This window comes from Macaca thibetana, chromosome 3, assembly GCF_024542745.1.
Source record: "Macaca thibetana thibetana isolate TM-01 chromosome 3, ASM2454274v1, whole genome shotgun sequence".
NCBI lineage: Eukaryota > Metazoa > Chordata > Mammalia > Primates > Cercopithecidae > Macaca > Macaca thibetana.
Genome location: NC_065580.1, coordinates 118,801,663 through 118,817,785, shown reverse-complemented (window position 1 = coordinate 118,817,785; position 16,123 = coordinate 118,801,663). Strand labels below are relative to the sequence as shown.

At 38.9% G+C, this 16,123-nt stretch overlaps 1 protein-coding gene across 4 annotated transcripts in view; it reads right to left on the bottom strand.

The window, feature by feature from the left end:
• Positions 1–3,064: 3,064 nt before the first annotated feature.
• ABCA13 (ATP binding cassette subfamily A member 13) overlaps positions 3,065–16,123 on the bottom strand; it is a 504,903-nt gene continuing 491,844 nt past the window's right edge. For all 4 annotated transcript variants that reach the window (XM_050785548.1, XM_050785549.1, XM_050785550.1 and 1 more), the window contains 3 exons: positions 13,394–13,499; positions 5,619–5,756; positions 3,065–4,962 (listed from right to left, as the gene is read on the bottom strand). In XM_050785548.1, the coding sequence (XP_050641505.1) occupies positions 4,867–4,962; positions 5,619–5,756; positions 13,394–13,499 (340 nt within the window). In that variant the 3' untranslated portion in view covers positions 3,065–4,866. The remainder of the gene's footprint in view (positions 4,963–5,618; positions 5,757–13,393; positions 13,500–16,123) is intronic.

The window sequence follows — 16,123 nt, the reverse complement described above, 5'->3', positions numbered from 1 at the left end:
CTTGATTCCTACTTGTTTACTAAAAATATTATTTATTTGGTTTTGAATATTTTGCGTAAAGTTTTTCATATTATTCTCTTATCACTCTTCATTTCTATCTTTAGATATGCTCCCTTTTCTTTTCTAAAATTGTGTATTTGTGCACCCTCTGTGGAAATTTGATGATTTCATTAATCTTCTTAAAGATCTTGTCATGATTTTAAATGTGAGGACAATGGAAGCACACAACAGCAAAGGGGCTTGGAAATCACACTCTGATTGGCAGTAGAGCCAGGTCTCCTGATGCCCAGATTATGAACTCCCCCTTGGACTTGCTGCCTTGCTGTAGCATACTACCCTAATTCACTTAAACTTATGCTGAGGCAAAGTTTTTACTTGGTTATGTGTGGGTAGAAAAAGCTGCAGTGTGACACTAAGTACAAGTGTAAGCAGATTGGAAGCAATGATTCCTTACCCTGCACTGAACCCCACAAAGAGTCCCCAGTGTTTCGTGAACAAAATCAAGTAACAAACAGACTCCCACCAACAACAGTTGTCATCCATCAATACCAAGCCACACCCATGGAACATAAATGTGAAGGCAAATATGGGGTTCAGAATGTTGCCTTGTATTGGAAAGAAGAATATGCTCATTAAATTTCTAGATGTGCTTTTTAACCATTGAGTTTTGTGAGGTTTCAGATGTACCTTTAATTCAGTGGACCTAATTTTTCTTTAAAACATTTTAGTGTAAAAAGTGTTTCTTTAAAACACTTTAACTTAAGAGAAAAAATGTGATAGATTCACTTACAGTGAAAGACAGTGAAATGTCTCTTGTGATTGCAAGCAATAGCAAATAATTAAGAAAAATGCCTCTGACTTCTTTCTGTAATTTGCAACCCTTTCCAGCAAGAAACATTTATTCATTAAAGTTCTCAAGAGGAATTCTCACTGTGAGCAAATGACAATGCTATTTATTTAGCCCAAATGGAAAATATCCATAAAATTTTCTTCTCTTTATCTGCCACATTCAATTTGACAGTAATGTTTATAAATATAAATGATATCTGCTCCACAGATCTTAGCATACATCTGTAATCTTGAAAATAGTAACACTCTTAGAACCTAGATTGCCCAAAATAGCCACATAATTTAACATTACCTGGTTCATTCAACATGTCAAGATTGAATGCATTCTTTTCCCAAGCAAAATGGCCACAAAACTTCTCTGTGTTTCTATAGTAGTGACTGCTGGTTATCTATCCAGTAGCTGTTTAGTTCTTCTCACATCGAATCAGAACCTTCATTTTATTTTAGGGTGGTCAGAGGCCTGGATAAAAACTGCATTGACCAAACACTGTTGTAGCTAGTTAGGGTCATGTGAATACTTCCAGGTGATGTAATATAAGCCTAAGTATGCAGGTGAGGTTGCCAGGGAAGCTCTTGAAATAGATGTGCTATTATCCCCTTAGTCCAATTTTTCTTTTATTTCAGCTTTGAATATTGTGATAACTAGATATCTAGCAGCCATTCTGGAATGTAAGAGAAACTCTAAAAACGAGACACCTGGGTTCTTTATGTCTACCGGAACCACTATTTTAGCTATAGCTCTCCAACATAACAAGCGAGCATCCACTGCTCATTAAGTATTTTCCATTTGCTCTGATATTCTTAGGCTCAGATGTCATTTCCCCCATTCCTCATCTGCAAAGACCCATGCAGGTGGTAACTTCTCACAAAGTTTGTTCCCGCATCCTCCGTGAGAGCGAATCATTCCGACCCCATGTCAGGGAGTACTCCTTGCTTGTAGCTCTCAGCTTGCCATCTCCACCTGCTTGAGTGCTCCTCAAGGACAATGACTGTGGCTCTGCTATTGATTAGTCCACCATCCCATGTTTATAGTACCCACCACCTACTTATGTGCATGGAATGAGATCAAAAGTGTTAGTTGAAGGAATGAATGTGTGTTTGAGTGTGCATACATGTGAATGTGTGCATATGTTTGCTTGTATATGCATGATGTGTGCATATGTATGTCTGTGTGTATGTGTGAAAGGGCTTTGAATTATTCAAGTGTGTGAAATTGAGTTGTAACAAGTTATCAAAAAAATTCACTGAGCTGAAATAATGCAGCAGGCCAAAGCAAAAGCCAAAGGAGAAACATAGTCAACCCAGTTTGAAAATGTAAAGTGTCTGTAACTCCTACATAGGCAGAAACATTTGTGATTATGCTAATATTCATGTCACTCTCATTAACACTAATAGTGTGCCTATGGGGAGAGGTTGCAGGGTGTGTATGGGACTGTGTATTTTCTAAGATATTTTGTAAGATGTTATGTTGAGCTATTTTTCAATTCAATGCTTATTAAACAAAACTACCTATGACCCTAAGTCACCTAGTCTTTACTATGCTAAAAATACACTTTATATTTGCTTTTTACTATCTTGATTTTGTGTGAAAGCTTTAATACATCAACTGTTTAAATATCTGAGTAAAGATAATCTATATAGTAAATGCTAGATTACTAGAACTGAGATAATCACTGTTGTTTGTGTTTCATAAAGTACTCTACTCAGAATGATTTCAAAAGCAGGTAGTCTGTTTAAAAGTCTCAGTTGTGTGACCTTAAGCCCAAAGGTCTTAAGACAAATGTTTAACTCCAAAGGCATAAAATACCTGCATGACTTATAAATGCAATGACATTTTCAACATTAACATAAGATTTGACCTTTTGTATCCAGTCTTCTGGGATGTGGTGTTTTAGCATGTTGGGTACCTCTTTCTTTCTGTTTATCATTCAAAGGCATACCTTGAAGCATAAACTTCAAGAATACAGCAGTTCAAAAACCAGGAAAGAACCCCTAAGAGCAGAATATAGCAGAGCAAAACTCAATTAAATTTTAACCTTTCAAACTTTAAAAGATTTGGAGTAGCTTCATTTCCTGCTTACCTAAATTAAATTGGATCCCTAAAGACACAAATAAAGATACAAGAAAATATATTGGCAAAAGCACAATTACATTCCAAAAATCGCGTTAAATTAAAGCACATTTCATTTATTCACTGCAGTTTAAACAAGTTCATGTTTCACAAATTGGTATTTATTGATTCAACAGTCATAAAAAGATTACATATTTCCTTTTGACAACTAGACTATGTTAGAATTAGAGAATAAATCATACGGCCATAAACTGTAATTTATTTAAGGAAATGTAATTCATGTGATACAGGAGAATCAAAATTGCTCACAACAAAGCTATCTGTGATTGTCTTAATCCTTACCATTTAAAAAATATCTCTTATATAGAATGATATTTAGGAAATAGAGATTTAATGAAATCTTGCTTTAGTAACAAAATCTCATAAGGAAGTATATGCCTTTGATCACAAGCTGCTGGTACTCAATGTTAGTGTTGAAAAAGGCCAAATTTTAAAATAAGGTTAATATGATTTTCTATTGAGGATTCAGAAAAATGTTGTTAAAAGATTGTTGAGAAATGTCTGAACTCAGAAATGTCTGACTGGAAACTATTTCAGTAGTGGATTGAATTTATGCATTTTACTAACTATAGGATGAAAAATATCAGACGTATATAGCCTTTAAGAGCCATATCTGAGCACTCTCTATCTGACAATGCTTTGAAGACAACAATTCTGAGAATGACATAATTTTTACAAAACTTTTAAAAATATATTTTAAAATAAACTATGGCCAGGCACGTTGGCTCACGCCTGTAATCCCAACACTTTGGGAGGTGGAGGCGGGTGGATCACAAGGTCAGGAGATGGAGACCATCCTCGCTAACATGGTGAAACCCCGTCTCTACCAAAAATACAAAAAATTAGCCGGGCATGGCGATGTGCGCCTGTAGTCCCAGCTGCTGAGGAGGCTGAGGCAGGAGAATGGTGAGCTGAGATCGCGCCACTGCACTCCAGCCTGGGAGAGACAGCAAGACTCCATCTCAAAAAAAAAAAAAAAAGAAAAAGACTACGTACTATGTTGATTTTGCTTGTATAACTAGGAGGTAACGAGATATTCCCTTAAATCATTGGTTCTTAAACTGGAATCTGCTTGTTTAAGTCCCAGAATTTGAGATTCACTAGGTCTGGAGTGGATCCTGATAATGTACATTTCTTGCAAGCTCCCAGAAGATGGCAATGCAGCTAATATGGGGACCACTACGCTTTGAAAAACACTGACTTAGAGTAACAAAAACCAGTAATTATTCATCCAAATTAAGAAAAAGAAAATGCATCTACATTTTGTTTATCTACCTTCATAAATTATAACCTGGGAGATTCTGGTAGAACTGCTGTAATTGATACAAAGCAACTAGTTCAATTTAATTAATTTTGCTAAAGTGTATACTAAAAGAGCTTTTCAAATCCTATTTTTTTAAAAAGACAACTTTTATATGTAAAAAATTGGTGATTCTTTAATATCATACCATATAATGTCATCAGTATTAGTGAAAGCTTACATTAAAATCATTAAAAACATGTAGGGGGGCTCAGTTTTCTTAACAGAAAAGTGACATGTTTAGAGTGGACAATCTGTGACAGCCTTTCCAGCTCCAGAATGTCTCAGTTTGGACACTGTCAAATCATTCATGCCTTTGTCACAAAGAAGCTGGTGTCCATCTGGCATGGTAAAAAGAACAAATGTCTTGGAGGAGCGCCCCAAAAGTCTGCAGAAAGAACAACCTTTCCATTTGGTGGTTATTAGCTAACAAGGAGATTCAAAATAGAAAATGAACAAGAGAATGTAATCTGACTGCCTGGAGAGTGTGCCCCAGCTCCTTGGTTGTGCGCGTGCTTGTTTTATCCTTGACCGTTAATTGTAATGAAAGACAAGGTTTTATTCCTTACGGAAACTCCTTTAGTGATCAGACGGGCAAGTGATGTGTGTGGTGACTGTCAGTGGATGGATCAAGAGTAGATTGTAGAGTTTGCTGCTGCTCAGAAGCAAAATTAATAAATACCTGAAAAAAACCATAAAAATGTTTTTTACTTATAATACAAACTTTTGGTCTCACTTACTAGAAAGAAGACCTTGTCTCAGAACACTGCCCAACTTGTCCTAAAAACCACAGATCATTAATTCATACTACTCCCTCCCAAATCACATAAATATGTAAATCCATTGAGGACACAACTCTAAGAACGTTCATATTGCTAGATAATTATAATAATAAATCACCTAGAAGTTCTCAATACTGTAAGCCTGGCTTTAGAAAGATGTTGTGATGTATTTTTATATTTCTGGTACTCTTGGTAAATGAAATGCTTTTTGTCTCCCCAGAAGTTAGCTATCATTTGATTACAGTGGAGCTGCCCCGACAAGTCTTGTGGGGGTGAGTAAGATGGAGAAAGGAAGGTTAACGTGACATGATTTAATTTGTTGAATGCCCAACATAATCATGAACAAATTGAAACTCTACTGAATATCTATCTTAAGTAGAAAGGTATACAATAAACAAACTTTCTGACACCATCCTTATCCTAATTTTATAAAATTTAAAAAGATGAAATGAATAAAGTGATAAATTGAAGCAATTCGATTACTTTTAAAATTGGCTAGATTAGGTCTGATGAAAAGACCAAAATGCAACCTCCTGAATCATTCAAGATACTATACCTGCTCCAAAGTGGTTTGGTTAATGGTATAATGCTTAATATTCAAGAAGGTTTTATTGTTCTCTATAACTTTGAACAAGTCAGCTAGGCATCCCCATCTTTTTGGCACATGATATTCTAACAAATTCAGGTGCTGTCCCTAAAAGCAAAAGAAAAAAAAAAGTATCATATAATTAGCATTATTAAACAAAATTGATCATACTACATTTAATTGGCAAATAAATTCAGTTATGTTTTCTCAACCTACACAAATAATTTCGTGAGTCTCCAATGGATGCCAATTGATGACAATTTTTCTTTTTTTTTTTTTAAATTTATTTATTGTTATTATACTTTAAGTTGTAGGGTACATGTGCATAACGTGCAGGTTTGTTACATATGTATACTTGTGCCATGTTGCTGTGCTGCACCCATCAACTCATCATTTACATCAGGTATAACTCCCAATGAAATCCCTCCCCCCTCCCCCCTCCCCATGATAGGCCCCGGTGTGTGATGTCCCCCTTCCTGAGTCCAAGTGATCTCATTGTTCAGTTCCCACCTATGAGTGAGAACATGCGGTGTTTGGTTTTCTGTTCTTGTGATAGTTTGCTAAGAATGATGGTTTCCAGCTGCATCCATGTCCCTACAAAGGACACAAACTCATCCTTTTTTATGGCTGCATAGTATTCCATGGTGTATATGTGCCACATTTTCTTAATCCAATCTGTAACTGATGGACATTTGGGTTGATTCCAAGTCTTTGCTATTGTGAATAGTGCTGCAATAAACATACATGTGCATGTGTCTTTATAGCAGCATAATTTATAATCCTTTGGGTATATACCCAGTAATGGGATGGCTGGGTCATATGGTACATCTAGTTCTAGATCCTTGAGGAATCGCCATACTGTTTTCCATAATGGTTGAACTAGTTTACAATCCCACCAACAGTGTAAAAGTGTTCCTATTTCTCCACATCCTCTCCAGCACCTGTTGTTTCCTGACTTTTTAATGATTGCCATTCTAACTGGTGTGAGATGGTATCTCATTGTGGTTTTGATTTGCATTTCTCTGATGGCCAGTGATGATGAGCATTTTTTCATGTGTCTGTTGGCTGTATGAATGTCTTCTTTTGAGAAATGTCTGTTCATATCCTTTGCCCACTTTTGGATGGGGTTGTTTGTTTTTTTCTTGTAAATTTGTTTGAGTTCTTTGTAGGTTCTGGATATTAGCCCTTTGTCAGATGAGTAGATTGCAAAAATTTTCTCCCATTCTGTAGGTTGCCTGTTCACTCTGATGGTAGTTTCTTTTGCTGTGCAGAAGCTCTTTAGTTTAATGAGATCCCATTTGTCAATTTTGGCTTTTGCTGCCGTTGCTTTTGGTGTTTTAGACATGAAGTATTTGCCCATGCCTATGTCCTGAATGTTACTACCTAGGTTTTCCTCTAGGATTTTTATGGTATTAGGTCTAACATTTAAGTCTCTAATCCATCTTGAATTAATTTTCGTATAAGGAGTAAGGAAAGGATCCAGTTTCAGCTTTCTACTTATGGCTAGCCAATTTTCCCAGCACCATTATTAAATAGGGAATCCTTTCCCCATTTCTTGTTTCTCTCAGGTTTGTCAAAGATCAGATGGCTGTAGATGTGTGGTATTATTTCTGAGGACTCTGTTCTGTTCCATTGGTCTATATGTCTGTTTTGGTACCAGTACCATGCTGTTTTGGTTACTGTAGCCTTGTAGTATAGTTTGAAGTCAGGTAGCGTGATGCCTCCAGCTTTGTTCTTTTGTCTTAGGATTGTCTTGGAGATGCGGGCTCTTTTTTGGTTCCATATGAACTTTAAAGCAGTTTTTTCCAATTCTGTGAAGAAAGTCATTGGTAGCTTGATGGGGATGGCATTGAATCTATAAATTACCTTGGGCAGTATGGCCATTTTCACGATATTGATTCTTCCTATCCATGAGCATGCTATGTTCTTCCATTTGTTTGTGTCCTCTTTGATTTCACTGGGCAGTGGTTTGTAGTTCTCCTTGAAGAGGTCCTTTACATCCCTTGTAAGTTGGATTCCTAGGTATTTGATTCTCTTTGAAGCAATTGTGAATGGAAGTTCATTCCTGATTTGGCTCTCTGTTTGTCTGTTACTGGTGTATAAGAATGCTTGTGATTTTTGCACATTAATTTTGTATGCTGAGACTTTGCTGAAGTTGCTTATCAGCTTAAGGAGATTTTGGGCTGAGACAATGGGGTTTTCTAAATATACAATCATGTCATCTGCAAACAGGGACAGTTTGACTTCTTCTTTTCCTAACTGAATACCCTTGATTTCTTTCTCTTGCCTAATTGCCCTAGCCAGAACTTCCAACACTATGTTGAATAGGAGTGGTGAGAGAGGGCATCCCTGTCTTGTGCCAGTTTTCAAAGGGAATGTTTCCAGTTTTTGCCCATTCAGTATGATATTGGCTGTGGGTTTGTCATAAATAGCTCTTATTATTTTGAGGTACGTTCCATCAATACCGAATTTATTGAGCGTTTTTCGCATGAAGGGCTGTTGAATTTTGTCAAAAGCCTTTTCTTCATCAATTGAGATAATCATGTGGTTCTTGTCTTTGGTTCTGTTTATATGCTAGATTATGTTTATTGATTTGCGAATGTTGAACCAGCCTTGCATCCCAGGGATGAAGCCCACTTGATCATGGTGGATAAGCTTTTTGATGTGTTGCTGAATCCGGTTTGCCAGTATTTTATTGAGGATTTTTGCATCGATGTTCATCAGGGATATTGGTCTGAAATTCTCTTTTTTTGTTGTGTCTCTGCCAGGCTTTGGTATCAGGATGATGTTGGCCTCATAAAATGAGTTAGGGAGGATTCCCTCTTTTTCTATTGATTGGAATAGTTTCAGAAGGAATGGTACCAACTCCTCCTTGTACCTCTGGTAGAATTCAGCTGTGAATCCATCTGGTCCTGGACTTTTTTTGCTTGGTAGGCTATTAATTATTGCCTCAATTTCAGAGCCTGCTATTGGTCTATTCAGGGATTCAACTTCTTCCTGGTTTAGTCTTGGAAGAGTGTAAGTGTCCAGGAAATTATCCATTTCTTCTAGATTTTCCAGTTTATTTGCGTAGAGGTGTTTATAGTATTCTCTGATGGTAGTTTGTATTTCTGTGGGGTCAGTGGTGATATCCCCTTTATCATTTTTAATTGCGTCGATTTGATTCTTCTCTCTTTTCTTCTTTATTAGTCTTGCTAGTGGTCTGCCAATTTTGTTGATCTTTTCAAAAAACCAACTCCTGGATTCATTGATTTTTTGGAGGGTTTTTTGTGTCTCTATCTCCTTCAGTTCTGCTCTGATCTTAGTTATTTCTTGCCTTCTGCTAGCTTTCGAATGTGTTTGCTCTTGCTTCTCTAGTTCTTTTAATTGCGATGTTAGAGTGTCAATTTTAGATCTTTCCTGCTTTCTCTTGTGGGCATTTAGTGCTATACATTTCCCTCTACACACTGCTTTAAATGTGTCCCAGAGATTCTGGTATGTTGTATCTTTGTTCTCATTGGTTTCAAAGAACATCTTTATTTCTGCCTTCATTTCGTTATGTACCCAGTAGTCATTCAGGAGCAGGTTGTTCAGTTTCCATGTAGTTGAGCGGTTTTGATTGAGTTTCTTAGTCCTGAGTTCTAGTTTGATTGCACTGTGGTCTGAGAGACAGTTTGTTATAATTTCTGTTCTTGTACATTTGCTGAGGAGTGCTTTACTTCCAATTACGTGGTCGATTTTGGGGTAAGTACGATGTGGTACAGAGAAGAATGTGTATTCTGTTGATTTGGGGTGGAGAGTTCTATAGATGTCTATTAGGTCTGCTTGCTGCAGAGATGAGTTCAATTCCTGGATATCCTTGTTAACTTTCTGTCTCGTTGATCTGTCTAATGTTGACAGTGGAGTGTTGAAGTCTCCCATTATTATTGTATGGGAGTCTAAGTCTCTTTGTAAGTCTCTAAGGACTTGCTTGATGAATCTGGGTGCTCCTGTATTGGGTGCCTATATATTTAGGATAGTTAGCTCTTCCTGTTTTTGATCCCTTTACCATTATGTAATGGCCTTCTTAGTCTCTTTTGATCTTTGATGATTCAAAGTCTGTTTTATCAGAGACTAGTATTGCAACCGCCGCTTTTTTTTGTTCTCCATTTGCTTGGTAAATCTTCCTCCATCCCTTTATTTTGAGCCTATGTATGTCTCTGCGTGTGAGATGGGTCTCCTGAATACAGCAAACTGATGGGTCTTGACTCTTTATCCAGTTTGCCAGTCTGTGTCTTTTAATTGGAGCATTTAGTCCATTTACATTTAAGGTTAAGATTGTTATGTGTGAACTTGATCCTGCCATTATGATATTAACTGGTTATTTTGCTCGTTAGTTGATGCAGTTTCTTCCTAGCCTCGATGGTCTTTACATTTTGGCATGTTTTTGCAATGGCTGGTACCGGTTGTTCCTTTCCATGTTGAGTGCTTCCTTCAGGGTCTCTTGTAAGGCAGGCCTAGTGGTGACAAAATCTCTAAGCATTTGCTTATCCGTAAAGGATTTTACTTCTCCTTCACTTATGAAACTTAGTTTGGCTGGATATGAAATTCTGGGTTGAAAATTGTTTTCTTTAAGAATGTTGAATATTGGCCCCCACTCTCTTCTGGCTTGGAGAGTTTCTGCCGAGAGATCTGCTGTTAGTCTGATGGGCTTCCCTTTGTGGGTAACCCGACCTTTCTCTCTGGCTGCCCTTAAGATTTTTTCCTTCATTTCAACTTTGGTGAATCTGGCAATTATGTGTCTTGGAGTTGCTCTTCTCGAGGAGTTTCTTTGTGGCATTCTCTGTATTTCCTGGATTTGAATGTTGGCCTGCCCTACTAGGTTGGGGAAGTTCTCCTGGATGATATCCTGAAGAGTGTTTTCCAACTTGGTTCCATTTTCCCCCTCACTTTCAGGCACCCCAATCAGACGTAGATTTGGTCTTTTTACTTAATCCCATACTTCTTGCAGGCTTTGTTCATTTCTTTTTCTTCTTTTTTCTTTTGGTTTCTCTTCTCGCTTCATTTCATTCATTTGATCCTCAATCGCTGATACTCTTTCTTCCAGTTGATCGAGTAGGTTACTGAAGCTTGTGCATTTGTCACGTATTTCTCGTGTCATGGTTTTCATCTCTTTCATTTCGTTTAGGACCTTCTCTGCATTAATTACTCTAGCCATCAATTCTTCCACTTTTTTTTCAAGATTTTTAGTTTCTTTGCGCTGGGTACGTAATTCCTCCTTTAGCTCTGAGAAATTTGATGGACTGAAGCCTTCTTCTCTCATCTCGTCAAAGTCATTCTCCGTCCAGCTTTGATCCGTTGCTGGCGATGTGCTGCGCTCCTTTGCCGGGGGAGATGCACTCTTATTTTTTGAATTTCCAGCTTTTCTGCCCTGCTTTTTCCCCATCTTTGTGGTTTTATCTGCCTCTGGTCTTTGATGATGGTGATGTACTGATGGGGTTTTGGTGTAGGTGTCCTTCCTGTTTGATAGTTTTCCTTCTAACAGTCAGGACCCTCAGCTGTAGGTCTGCTGGAGATTGCTTGAGGTCCACTCCAGACCCTGTTTGCCTGGGTATCAGCAGCAGAGGCTGCAGAAGATAGAATATTTCTGAACAGCGAGTGTACCTGTCTGATTCTTGCTTTGGAAGCTTCCTCTCAGGGGTGTACTCCACCCTGTGAGGTGTGGAGTGTCAGACTGCCCCTAGTGGGGGATGTCTCCCAATTAGGCTACTCAGGGGTCAGGGACCCACTTGAGCAGGGAGTCTGTCCCTTCTCAGATCTCAACCTCCGTGTTGGGAGATCCACTGCTCTCTTCAAAGCTGTCAGACAGAGTCATTTGCGTCTGCAGAGGTTTCTGCCAAGTTTGTTATTGTTTACTGTGCCCTGTCCCCAGAGGTGGAGTCTACAGAGACAGGCAGGTTTCCTTGAGCTGCTGTGAGCTCCACCCAGTTCGAGCTTCCCAGCAGCTTTGTTTACCTACTTAAGCCTCAGCAATGGTGGGCTCCCCTCCCCCAGCCTCTCTGCTGCCTTGCTGGTAGATCACAGACTGCTGTGCTAGCAATGAGGGAGGCTCCGTGGGTGTGGGACCCTCCCGGCCAGGTGTGGGATATGATCTCCTGGTGTGCCTGTTTGCTTAAAGCCCGCAGTATTGGGGTGGGAGTTACCCGATTTTCCAGGTGTTGTGTGTCTCAGTTCCCCTGGCTAGGAAAAGGGATTCCCTTCCCCCTTGCGCTTCCCAGGTAAGGCAATGCCTCGCCCTGCTTCAGCTCTCGCTGGTCGGGCTGCAGCAGCTGACCAGCACCGATCGTCCGGCACTCCCCTGTGAGATGAACCCAGTACTTCAGTTGAAAATGCAGGTCAGGAGATCGAGACCATCCTGGCTAACATGGTGAAACCCCGTCTCTACTAAGAAATACAAAAAACTAGCCGGGCGAGGTGGCAGGCGCCTGTAGTCCCAGCTACTCGGGAGGCTGAGGCCGGAGAATGGCGTGAACCCGGGAGGCGGAGCTTGCAGTGAGCTGAGATCCGGCCACCGCACTCCAGCCTGGGCTACAGAGCGAAACTCCGTCTCAAAAAAAAAAAAAAAAGAAAATGCAGAAATCACGGGTCTTCGGTGTCGCTTGCGCTGGGAGTTGGAGACTGGAGCTGTTCCTATTTGGCCATCTTGCTCCCGATGACAATTTTTCATAGGGTATATTTGACAAATGACATTCAACTGAGTGGCATTGCTGTTCTGCCCCCTGATATGCCCCAACCTTGCAATAGCATGGGGAAGCCCTGTTTAAGGAATCATAAGATGCCCAAAGATATTTGAAATGTAGTGATTTAACATGGCCTAAGAGAGATGGATGGAGGAGCCCTGAGTTTTACACTGGGACTTGGGCTTGTCTCTCACTGTTCTCATCATTAGCTGAGCAACTCTTGGGAAGACATTTAAACCTCTGATCTTTGTCTTCATGTATGCCAATGGAGATAATTATATCTGTTTTATAGAGTAGCTCAGAGTCATAATTGAGCATGAATGACAGTCTCACACAGCATGCTTCTGTCATAGTAGGATTTCACTAAATGACAGTTATTGAAATAAATAGAACATAACTACTTTATGGACTACAACCTGCTAGAAGTTATAATGAACCAGCATCCGGCAGTTACCCAAGAGATTTTTAGACAGTGCTTCTCAAACTTTAGTGTTCATAGGAATCGCTGGGTCACCTTGTTAAAATGCAGATTCCCATTCAATAGGTTGGGGCCTGTGATTCTGCACGTCTAAGAGGTCCCAGGTAATGAAGATGCTGCAGGCTCAGTGACCATACTTGATGATAGCAAGTTCATAGAGGATTGGGATCTCAAGCACAGGGCTCTTTCTGTGAAGCAATGCGGAAACCATCAAGCCTATAAACCCTACAGCAAATATATGGAAGAGATTAGCTTTTGCAATCTTCTATGCTGAAGAAGATGAGCTATGCAGTGGACTTAGGCCCACAGATAAGAGGCGTGATATGTAATCACAGGCTGCTCTGGCCAATCCAGCAAGCAATTAAGCAGGGTTGTCACTCTTCAGAGTGGTCAAGCAATATCAGCTATCCATGCTATTTTTGGTAGGGAGGCAGGGTCTATACTTTGCAATGTGACTAAGGTAACAAGTAGTATCTTATAACAGCATAGAATAAAAACAGAAAAAGACAGGTACGTTTATTAGCTTTTTTAGCTGAAAACAAAGAAATAATACAGGATATTTGCACTACCTTGAACTGAATTCCTGGAAAATAAAGCTTCAAGTGATCAGAAACAGTGCAATGTTGATTTGCTTCCTTACAGAGCCAAACTTTGACTGTATAACCATCACCAAACCTGAGAGTTAAATAAAATAAAAACAAGATTATTATCATATTGACCTAAGACGAGTAAATTCTAAGTCCATTTTCACACAGAGGCAGAAAAAGGAAGTAACTACTCCAAATTGTTGAGAGTTTGGATTCTCAATATAAGACACAGAAATTAATAGTTAAGTCAATTACACAGTTAATTGTTTTTCATTTATATTGACAGACACTGATTTACCTTAAAAAAATTATCAGCAAGTCCCAGAATCAACACCCAGTCAATAAAAGAGGGAAGATGAAAACGCAAACGGTGAAAGCAAAGTCCTGAGTTAGTGGAAGTGGGAAGCTGGGCTGGAAACTGGCCCTGGGAAGCATGATTGTTGGCCTTATTGCTTCAAGGTCTGTACTGATTAAAATTTGGCAGGGATAAGATGAAAGGGATTGCATATGTAATTACCAGGCACTTGTTTGTTTGTTACATAAAAAAGTTACCACAATTATACTTCAACCCAGCCTAGGTGGACAGGCCCTATGACTGCAAAGGAAGTCTCCTGCCTAAGGGGCTCTGTTCCTCACACTGTAGAGTTATAGACAGTAGTTCCACTGGTGTCCCATCAACAAGACATGAGCTCATACTCACACCCTAAGGTAACCTCAAATAGCAATCTCCAGTAATGTAGGAGTTCTCCAAAAACTATATGAATTATTCTACTCCCTTATCTCATGTGGTGTTGGGCACGTCATAGCATCCCAATAAAAATCTGTTCAATAAAAGACAAATACATGAATATACTCTGATGACTAAAATCTCTGTCCATTTTGTTCACTGAAGCATCTTTTCTAAGTACCAAGCACAGTATGATTACCTAGTACCTAGCACTGGTAAATATTAGTTTAATGAATGAAGAATGAACAAATGGCATGCCCTGTCTTAGTAATCGTACTCATCTCATTTACAAAGCATTGCTCGGGGAAAACGTGTTACACTTAAGTAAATTTTCCCTAAATGAGGCTGATCCCTAATAGATTTATGGTCAAATTATTTTTCAAGTCTATCTGTTTAAGACAGGGGACCCAAGACAATGTGACCTTGTGTCAGTGACATAGATCACCCTTGTGAGCACCGATGGAGCTCTTTGCCCTGGGGTTCTGTTTTCCTGTCCTCCTGCCTTAATTTCAGGCTCTCAGATGTCACTTCCCCATGAGGTCTGGGCATGGCCACAGTAGCCTCCCATCATTCCAGTTGATGATTTCTAATCTTCACATGGCTGAGAGGTTGGTGAGGACACTGATAAAATATACATAAAAGCATACAGACAAGCACCTCTCTAACATTTCTATTTGGCTATCTCTCAGAATTGTTAAAGGCCAACACATTGGGTTGGTACAAGAGGAATATATTCTATGGTCATCCCTCTTCTCAGCAGTATGTTACAAGCTGTGCTGTTGAATAACACAATCAACCCACTGTGTCTTCACCAAATCCCCCAAAGTGGGTGTATTTGTCAGCGTTTCATGAAAAGAAGGGATTGAGGCCCAGGTGGTTGAAGGGACTTCCCAAGGTGAAGCACCATGTCACTGGAGCTTTGTAAATGCTCCTGGGAGAGCTCTCAGCGCTGTGTGGGCATAATGTTGTGTTCCAGGGCAGAGGGGATGTGTTGCATGGAGATGTGTTTCTGGTCTCATGTTTATTAATGATTCTGATGGCATGACAAAATGTAGTGTTTGCGCTACTGAGGTTGAGTCCAGCTCCTCCACATACTAGTTGTGTGACCCTGGAAAGTCTGGTAAATTTTCTAACCTCAGTTGCCTCACCTAGTAAATAGATTAATTATAGTATCTGCCTAATAAGGTTGTGGGAGGACTGACTGAATTAATTCTTGCAAATTACTTGCAACAATGTCTGGCACTGTGTAAATAAGTAGATAAATAAGCAGTGAAATTTAGGATCTATTCAGAATATGACCAGAACAGAAGAATGTTCGTCTTGGAGTGAAGAAGCCTACTATTTAGGGAGAACTTAGATAAAAGCAGATAAAACAATTCAAACATGAATAGGAAGCACTAAATAAAAATACAATTGGTATGAGGAGACAGTGGCACAGAGACGGCTGTATGTTCTTATGCATATTAGGATTCATTTTCACCATTAGTAGAAATTGCAGCCCTATGGGTATATTTTGTTAATGAATTTTGAAAATTTCATGCTAATTTCCAATAATTATCTAATAAATTCTCTATAAGCACATAGGCATATTAATAATTAAAATTCTTTCAAATTAAAGTTTCATTTGAACTAAAAGAATTCCAACTTTATTGGGAAGAATATGAATTATACAAAAAGAAAAATTACTCAAAAATTAAACAAAAAGTAAATGATACCATTCTTCCAAAATAGAAACACTCTAGAGAAAATATGCCTGAAATAGATAGGAAATAGGTTGAAATAGGTTACTCAGGATCTCTCTAAAACAGTTAACAGTTAAAAAGACTTCTAAACATAAAAATATAAAAGCATGGCACCTTCAACAACTCAGACACTCTTTGAAGATTATTAAATTCATTATGATGTAAATACCTAATTAACATTAGCTGGACTTTTTCATTTCTGTCTATAACATACACAGTTATGTCAATAATCGAAATTCCCTG